This window comes from Ptychodera flava, chromosome 1, assembly GCF_041260155.1.
Source record: "Ptychodera flava strain L36383 chromosome 1, AS_Pfla_20210202, whole genome shotgun sequence".
Lineage (NCBI taxonomy): Eukaryota > Metazoa > Hemichordata > Enteropneusta > Ptychoderidae > Ptychodera > Ptychodera flava.
In genome coordinates this window covers 32958544-32968266 of record NC_091928.1, presented here as the reverse complement: position 1 = coordinate 32968266, position 9723 = coordinate 32958544, and the positions used below count along the sequence as shown (strand labels likewise).

The 9723-nt window shown below is 38.5% G+C and overlaps 1 protein-coding gene across 1 annotated transcript; it reads left to right on the top strand.

The window, feature by feature from the left end:
- Positions 1 to 6661: 6661 nt before the first annotated feature.
- LOC139135525 (F-box/LRR-repeat protein 15-like) lies at positions 6662 to 9495 on the top strand. Its single transcript, XM_070702960.1, has 4 exons — positions 6662 to 7324; positions 7687 to 7864; positions 8598 to 8834; positions 9318 to 9495. Exons 1-4 carry the CDS (start codon positions 6942 to 6944, stop codon positions 9378 to 9380), a joined length of 861 nt encoding a protein of 286 aa, XP_070559061.1. The 5' UTR covers positions 6662 to 6941; the 3' UTR covers positions 9381 to 9495.
- Positions 9496 to 9723: the final 228 nt, after the last annotated feature.

The window sequence follows — 9723 nt, the reverse complement described above, 5'->3', positions numbered from 1 at the left end:
AGTCAATAATATGTACAGATCAAGAGTACGTCTCAGGAATTACTGTGTTTACATGTGTATATCTATGATGACAATACTTGGATATGAAAAAAGTACCCATATTTAACCCTGTGTTGTCACTGTGTTTTGTCATTTAAAGAGAAAAATCCTCAATGAGGGAATCAGTGCAACTTCAGATGTTTTATTAATACCTACATAAAAGATCACACAGGTGGTTCTACATTGATGTGTTAATTGCAATGAGATTAAACCCCAAGCTGCAATTTATAATTCACCATAGGTCAATTAACATGCCTTGAAACTCAAACACACAGTCATCAAATTGCTTAGACATTCCCAAGGAAATAAAGGGGCTGTCCCCTCCAATGCAAAAATAATATATTAATTAAAGGAACATGTCATACCCTACACTATTCTGACATTTATGTGGGCGACAATGTCAGCCTGACCCCGACCTACATACATGTACATGTATATGATGACTCATGTAGTGTGGAGTTTCAGTTCTTTTCTTCTTATACATTGAAACTACAATGGTACATTGCATACACTGCTAGGAAAATGAACAATGGTATTCTTCTTTGAAAAAGCTGGCTGCAATCATCATATGATAATACAAACAGATTCTAACCGTGTAGTTCAGGGATCACATAATGTCAGTTAATTACTATTGATAAGGTAGTCCACAGAACAAAGATACTGTATGCCTGAAACTCAAACACACAGTCATCAATATGTACAGATCAAGAGTACGTCTGTGTCAGAGTGCCTATCTTAGGTATGATATTTTTACCTTTGGAATAATTATCTTGGTCTTTTAATACTCCTGCTTGACTAACCATCATGGGAACTAAACAGAATCATAGACAGTAGAGAAACGCTGTCTATGACAGAATTAATTTCCATGGATACCAACAGTGCAATAACAACTTAAGACTGACTGACCAAATGCAAATAGGTGTAAAAGGCATGGCAGATTTTAGTACAGGACAGCTTGCTGTATTTATTGGAAATTCCCAGTGACTCATGTTCACTCCTTCGCCATGCACAATGGCATACATTGAATAAACACTCATTGTTTTCAAATATCCAGGTAAACAGCAAGGTGGAAAGGTAGAATGAGGACAGGTCAAAGGTCATAAACACAATACATTTGGATGGCAGCCAACTGGGAAGTACATTTTTGATAGTTTAAATATCAATGTGAACAAGACTGCCTTTGTCATCTAATGGAAACAACATGAAATATGTTTTTCTTCTTCAGGACAGATCAATTTTAAGATAATTAAAATTAAATTATGGCCTATAAAGTACAAGAATTAAATCAAAAACATGTAGAACAAACAACTGCTACTAAATGAACAACACTGGAACTGTATCAGCAATAACAAATAAATAGCTGTACATGTATGATGACAGACTTTACTTTGATACATGTATGCTTTCAGGTAACCTAAAAGGAGATAGATCGAATGGCGAAAGCATTCAATTGACATCAATTTTGGTGAAGAGTTCCCAACCAGTTTTAAAGATTATTGTGTACATGTAATTGTTATGACATGTACGGTACAAGTAATGTATGGAATACTCTGCTTTAGGTCAAAGTTGACTAGTTTGTTCATATCTGAAAAACCAACTTTTCAAGAAAATTACTGAAACTCAACTTACACATCATCTGGCAGTTGTGTTACATGTGTAACACTGGGAAGTGTTAAAATGCCATTATTTTCACTGATCCTACCCATTGTAACAATGATATATCTGGCCATAATCAAATATCCCTATGAGCAGACTGCATGGTGTTTCTGAGCTCAAAAACTTTTTCTTTGAAATAGAACTTTGTTGAGGAATCCAAGCCACACAATCAGCATTGAAAAGAGACTGTTAGCCTGCATCAAGTTTTTTTTAACTTACATTTTGCCAACATTTGAATTTGTGCATTCATAACAGCTATTCATAACATTAACTGTCATTGACTCACATGACCCAGGGCACAGTTTGCTGTGAAAAACACCACCAAAATAACACCATGACATCATTGACTGATTAGTTTTTAGATCGGAATGTTTGCAAAACAAACGCCTACAGTTACTGAGTACATACAGGTGCATGTACACAGAAACTGTGCTGCACTTGGCCATATTTTTTAACAATGTACATGTACACCAACCAAGGAATATTGTACATCAACCAAGGAATATTGAGGAGATAGAAAAGAGTAAATAAACTCTTAGAAGTCAAAATGATCAAGTCAAATCCAATTGTTGGTGGTAGACACACAAATCAAAGACAGAGAAAACAAATGTGATATTTTGTCATGATGAACAGATGGCCAGCTTGACAACAGGCACTATAGGGGCACCCACCTTTCAAAACAAGTTCCTGCATTCAGGACACGTACAGGTAGTTATTGTTCCTGAACTAGTACAAGGATTCTTTCTCAGAACTTTGTGTTCCGAAAGAAAAACATATTTACACAAAGTTATTTTTGGAGTTGTGCACCAAATTGAACAGTTACACAAAAATTGTTGAGTGATCCCAAACATGTGAAAGAAGAAATCATACTAAGATACCGGATTTGATCCATACTTTCATGGTAGTGTAACACGATTAAATGTGGTAGGATTCAAGTTGGCACAATGACAACAGATCCCTGCTACTGTGCATCTGCTTGCTAAACTTATGGTGAAATCCCATGCAGACAAGTTACAGTTTTCTTTCATTGACTACATACCGGTACATGTACCGGTATGCTTTAATTCTAAAGATGAAAATTTTGAAAACTAATAAAAAATTCATACAATCCAGGTGCACTTTTTTAATTAGTTTCATATTCTCCTGGAATGTAGCTTGACTAATGTTTGATACTTTCTTAACAACTCCTCCCCACTTGAATAAAATTTGGAATATATTTGTTGGAAACCAAACCTGCTAAAATCACCTTCAGCTGTGCTTTCTAGCTGTGGTTTAGGTGTTTTTGATCTTAACAGACATACATCCATAAATCCATACACACAGACATGTAAATGAGATGCAAATGAAATGATTCATCTTATACGATAAGCACTCTTTGGTATACCAAATGAGAGCTAAAAATACACTTATTTTCAGACTGCTACTGGTATATTCATGACCAATGAACTACTGTAGCTCTTGTGTGTTCAAATACAACCTGTCAGCTAATACTTAAGTTCTTTTAAATTAAGGTCAGCCTTTGATGAAATTGTGTCACTGATTGTAATCACTTGGCAGAAAAAATTCAGACCACTAATAGATATTTGTTTTACATGTTACGTATGTGGCAAAATCTCACATTTTTTCCAGTAATTCCCATTGTTGTGATGGGATTTTCCCCTCTTGTGCTAAACAGTTTTCACAACTGCCAAAAATGGAACCAACAGTACCGGTATATTGTGGCATTGCTTAATAATTTTGGGCCAGTGAAAACACAGAAACCGTACTTTGTGATAGCCCTGCCAAAAATTGCTCATTCACATGCAGTTTAGCACACATGCCCATATAGTGTTGGCAAAAGAAAATGGACCATTACCAGAACAGCTTCATGGGACCACAAATAGTTGTTTGTTGTTGGCTTTCATTAATAACCTGTTCACCAAAGTTCCCTCTGAAAAGTTCACAATCACCATTGATAAACAACAATGGGTTTGGTTCAACTGCATGGTGATGAAAGAGTCAGTGTGATACCAGAATTTGCCTTAAAGCAGGAAGTCTGAGACTTTCCCAAAGGTACAGTAACAGTTCTCTTTCATTCTCAAAAATAAAAAAACAGTGGTCACGGAGCAAAGATTAGAATTACAGAAGCACAAAACCTAACATGTGGTGCGTTATGAAATTCAAAATGATGGCTATATCCTGAGTTAAAGTCTGTGAGAGAAAAAGTTGCTATTTGCACCTATAATCGGAACAGCACATATTTTTTTCTTGGCCTAAGCGGTGAGAATAAGAAATCTAAATTTCTTATTCGCCCTGCAGGCTAAAACCGAATCAGAAAGCAGTTTACATGCACCCAATGAAATTGTAGCTTTCAAACATGCAACAAAATCTGTTCAGTATAATATGCTCTTTGACCACATTTATTCAAGTCATAGACCCAGTGGCCCACCGTAGTAATGAAGTAAACTGTGGTGTCTCTCCCGAATATTGCACTTTTTTCTTTGTTGCTGCTGCATTCGCCTCCTACTACTGTAGGTGACGATTTTTTCCCCCTTTCCCATCTGTTTTTTTATCTCTCTCTTGTTTGTTTTTATCTCTCTTTCTCTATCCCTCTCGCTCTCTCTCCCCTTTCTCAAGACCCTTTCCTCTAGCCCTATTTCCCACCTGTCTCTCCATCCCTTCTGCAAATCCATTAAATACACATTGCCTGGGCCACCCCTTTCGTTTACATGGCCTGACCATCGTGAGAACAAAATTAATTTTTAAAAAGCATTGTCCCATGCACTACACAGCGTAAGCACTGATGCAATGCCAAGGCAGCTACCGTACACTAAAAAAAACCAAAACAAAACAACCAAAAAAGAACAATAAAAAAGTTTAAGTTTTATCCTATGCCACTGAAACATGCATAAGTTGGACTATTGAGACTGCCCGCAGATCACTCTACTACACAGAATATTTGAGTCTATTATTTAGGATAAATGAGAAAGAATTTGTACAAATGGGCGTCGCTACTCTCACAAACATTGCAGTTGAAGGCCTCAAATATGCACTATGGATCAGGAAAAGGAAATTTTGGGGCCTTAAATAATGGCGATTGCCAAGCTTTGATACATGTATGCCAAGGCTAAAAACACATTTTAATGTCATAATTATTATCGGTTGGATTGTTCAATGGTCGTGAAAACATTATAAATCAAAAAGAGTCGTCTTGTACCACAGGCAGTGACTCGAGTCAACTAAGTGTAAGCTCTGACACTCAGACAACACGAGTGCCATGAAGGACATCCGAACTTCTTTTCGGGCTTTCCGTTTTCAAAGCTTTCCGGAGGAGTAAAAATTCTGATGTCCTTTTCCCTTGAACTTTACAAGACAAGTTCGTTTTGCCTGTCTAACATGTCCCTGATCCTTGTCAGAGGATGATGATTTTTGCTGTTGGATGAATAGCTATTCTTTTTTTCTTATCCGCCCTGCTGCGGGGCAAATAAGACAAAATTTACTTTTCTTATCGCACCGCTGCAGGGCGAATAAGGAATTTAGACTCCTAATTCACACCGCTGCAGTGCAAATAACATCTTCCGTCATTTCGTATATACAGATATCCATGTAGGAAAAAATAATCTGAAAAATCATTCTTAGCTGTCCAATTTGCTGTTTCGCCTTGATGATGACATGCTGCATCATTGCAAATGTAATTATACCATGTTCCCACTCTAGGCTTGTACCCATGACTAGCTGCAGTACTGGAGCTGGAGGTTTGTCTGGGTTATATGTGGGCCGGACGGTTTTGTCGTCCGATCCATATACCCAGGCAACATCTCGAGCTACGGCACTGCACAGCCCGCCTAGGACTGCAGCTAATCCATAATATGCAAGTAGGTTTGATTCCTGTCTCGAACATCTCCGGTCGGAGTGTGGTATGGTGCCCCATGGAGCTACAAACGCCCCATGGGCGTCCTAACACATAAGAGCGGAGATGCTCTTCCAAAACTACGGAGATATACTGCTACAAGTGCTGGACAAATTTGAATCTACCGCCATGATGTCCTTGTACTAGTTGTAACACCCCGAGCTCTCAACGAATATGAGCTAAATACACATTACTATTTTGTAGTACATACCTCACTGTTTCCTCGTGGCTTTCCACTAATAGCACTTATCCATCTGCCTAGCAGAGAATATCTGTCACGCCTCTTATTACCTATTTGCTCCCTTATTATGCCGCTGATATGCTGATGGACCGAGGAAAGCATGACATTATGGTCCGCCCACTCCCACTGGCGCACACTTTGTCACGACTCCCTAACTTTGCCATTTCCAGCCACAGCAAGACAATCTTTCAAAAGATATTCAATCGCTATCTTGCATATGCACAGTGCTAGGGATTCATCGAGGAAGATAAACAAATTCATACCGAAAGACAGTTTAAAATTATCCCTTCTATTTTAATAAAGGTGAGTTTTATGATTATGATAAAATACTGCTGTGAACGAGGATAAAATGACGCTTAGGGAATCCCCTGCAAACAATGAACGTAAACAAGTTATTCTTACTTCAATATCTGTATACTATTTTTCGTATTTGACATAATTATAACAGAGCTTTAGACCAAATAATGTGACAAAGTGCACGTTCAGAGTGTAGCTTCGAGGGAAGGGACGTATTGCATACTGCTGTCTCCTACGTTGGAAGGCATAACTGTACCGGGCGCCAACCCCGGGCGGCCAGTTGTGGGCCTACGGCTCTGGTATATGTGATGATTAAACACATACTTCTTATGTTTTCACAGCCGCTGTCCTTCAAGCTTGTGAATTTTGCAAGAAAATTTAATGGCATTCGTTATTCTTGACATTTAAAATATGGCATACCCTTTGCTTTATATTCTCATGACCATGACTGGTGGGGACGAGGAGAAAAAATTATATAGGTCATCGTTGCTGGCGTCGTTCATGACCTTACAGGCAACAACACAAAGTTGCACTACATCTACAGGTGATGCGTGATTTTAAAGTATATATATCCCTTGCACCGCCGAGTCTATATTTTTCCACGCAATGACACGCTGCTAATTTCTTGGTCGTCGCATCGCCCTTCAAAACACATCGATCAACTGACTGACCCCATTCCAAGTAAGCATGTAACACATGTATGCGTGATCGTTGTGTTGACGTTTTGTTTGAAACAGGATATATACTACTATATAGTGCTTGTGCCGTGAAGACTTGGGGAAAAACACGTTTTCAGCGAGATTGTTTCACTGCCTTGACATGGAGGATCTTCGTTCATCAAATGGCAAATTTAGGAGACATAATGCGCCAAATACCTCGCACTCGCAGGACGACGGCGACGATGGTTACCAAGATTCAGTACCGGTCAACCACGGCTGCACTATAGAGACATGCAAACGATGTTCCTCGGAGTACAACCATTTCACCCGACTGCCAGATGAAATACTTGTCTACAACATTGTCTCAAAACTGGAGACGCCCGAGCTGTGTCTCCTGAAACTTGTTTGCAAACGATTCCACAGACTTGTGGAAGAATATTTTAGACATATGAGGGCGCTCGATCTGACCAAGTGGAATTTCATGATAACACAACAGGGTCTCAATCACATTATAAAGCACGCATCCTGCCTATTGGAACTAAGGTATGACACATTACATTGTACTTAGTCTTCATCCCTTCCAAAGGACTGTGTTAATGTAATGGTATAATGATATACAGATGATATCATCTCAAGTCAAGTGTACTGGCACTGTTGTGTTGTGGTATGCTGAAAATCAAATTACCTGTTCAGTTCAAGTTGTCCTGATATGGAGGGGACATCTTGTGAAGGTTGTGTGGTATTTCTGTCATTCTGATACGTACAATCTTCTTTGACAAGGTAAATCTGGCATAGCATCAGACTTGTTCAGGCCATTAATTGTGCAATCTGATATGGGCATATCCTTTGCATAATGTAAGATACAGGATTTAATTTAATAATATTATTGTCCTTTTTTTCCAAAGACTGGATAGGTGTTGGACAGCAGCCACAGAAGCCAATCTGTTGACCATTGCCAAACGTTGTCAAAACCTCAGAGCATTAACACTCAGCATGTGTAAGAGTGTCACTGACTTTGCTGTCACTGTACTCTCACAAAACTGTACACAACTTGAAGAGCTTGACCTGAGTAGCTGTTTTATGGTGAGTGGGTTTTTGTTTTTGATTGGTTTATTTCCAGACAAAAATTGTCAATTAGGCCAAGAAAAGTAAAAAGTTTGTTTCTCATCCTAGTCATATTGCAAAATGATGCGGTGACGCATTTTTCTTCTTCTAATTTTTTTATTCTTCAACCAATGAGAACGTGCAAAAAACATGAAAACATCATAGGAATCTAGCAACTGTTCTGTGGTTTGACTTTTAGTGCAGCAATGCACAGTTTTGACACCTTAATATAACAGTGACATATGTGTACAGTTCTGAATGGAATGTCAGCGTCAGTTATTTTGTTGACAGTTCTGTTTTATACAGCACTGTGTTACATGTACATTAACATTGTATGCACTATTGTCACGTATTTTTGCAGGGTTTTTCCATTTTATTTCCTCATGAGCAGGAATAAAAGGTTGACGCAGGGGACGGAATTGAGGCGCACAAGGATGAGAAACAAACTTTTAATTTTTCTTGGCCTTTATATATTATTTATATTTTTAACCCACCTGGGCTGAAACTTTTGCTCACTGAAGCTGCAATTAATTTCCCAGACATTCATGATTGTGATTTAAATACAACATGGTATTACCTATACAAAAAGATACCCTTACCCTACTGTAAATTTTTACAGTTACAAGTAAAATGGTAGAAAGTTCATAGACCATTTTGATATATTTCATTGATATTGTTGTTTATTTATTTATTCTTTTCATTTTGATTTCAGTTGTCAGATGAAGGAGTTTGCAACATAGCCAGGTTCTGCCAGCATCTAAGAGAGCTGCACCTGAGCAGTGACTATGGCGTCACAGACATCAGTGTCAGGGAACTGGCTGAAAACTGTCACTCACTGGAGGAGTTAGACGTCAGCTATTGCTACAAAGTAACCAACAGCAGTGTCAGAGAATTTGTGACCAATCAGAAGTCCAGTTTGAAGCTTTTAAGAATCAAGAATTGTACAGGGGTGAGACAGAGACACTTATAGAATGCATCTAGAGGGAAATTTACAGACTCGCAAATTTCTACAATCCTGTTCTGATCTGCTGCTTGTGTGAAAACATTTTAACCTCTTCAGCCGATCCCCCCCCCCCCCCCCCCCCCGAATCCTTGTAAATACCGTAGATCCACCATCACTGTTGATAACCATGGGGTTGGACTAAACCATGGTGGTGTAAGGGTTGAGGCCTGTTGAGCAAGGAGTAAATGTAGTGTTCACTTTCTTACTTTTTCAAAAATCGAAAATTTAAACTTTCCCCATACAGTCTAACCCTTGAAGAATGTTAAATATTGTTATATTATAGGTAATTTTGTTTTCTCCAATTGCAAAGTTTGCACGGGGACCCAAAGTATTATTTTGTCATTATAAATATGGGTGCAGGATGTCTACAAAGTGTAAACAATAGCAAAATATGTAGAATTAGTCATATTTATTTTTTTATGTTTGCAGGTCACACAGGATGTGGTAGAGAAGCTTTTCGTAAAGGGCATAACTGTCAACAATATGTTTTAATGAAGAAGAGACAGACATTGTACAGAAGCTGTGTGCACTTTTCCATTACTCTTAATACAAGGGGTAAGCCTAATTCACGTGCCACGCGCCGCGTGCCAGGGACTCATGAGAAATTATAGGGAGGGAGGGAGGGCCTAATTAAAAAGAGTATACGGAATCTAGGAATTGCGTTAGAGTATATTCAGGCAACACCACAATACCCATCTCAACACTACCTTTGTTTCGTCAAACTTACATAAATCGAGGATTGAAATTAATGAGATGGAATAAAGTCTTTAGAATTTGACTACTTTCGACACCTTGTCATACAGAGAGGCCGACTGTGTCTCAGAGCCAAGTTGTT

Excerpts from the sequence above, each read along its gene's own strand:
- LOC139135525 (XM_070702960.1), top strand. The coding sequence starts at position 6,942 with ATGGAGGATCTTCGTTCATCAAATGGCAAATTTAGGAGACATAATGCG. Across the intron at positions 7,325-7,686 it reads TCCTGCCTATTGGAACTAAG|ACTGGATAGGTGTTGGACAG; the intron begins GTATGACACATT and ends TTTTTTCCAAAG. Across the intron at positions 8,835-9,317 it reads GAATCAAGAATTGTACAGGG|GTCACACAGGATGTGGTAGA; the intron begins GTGAGACAGAGA and ends TTATGTTTGCAG.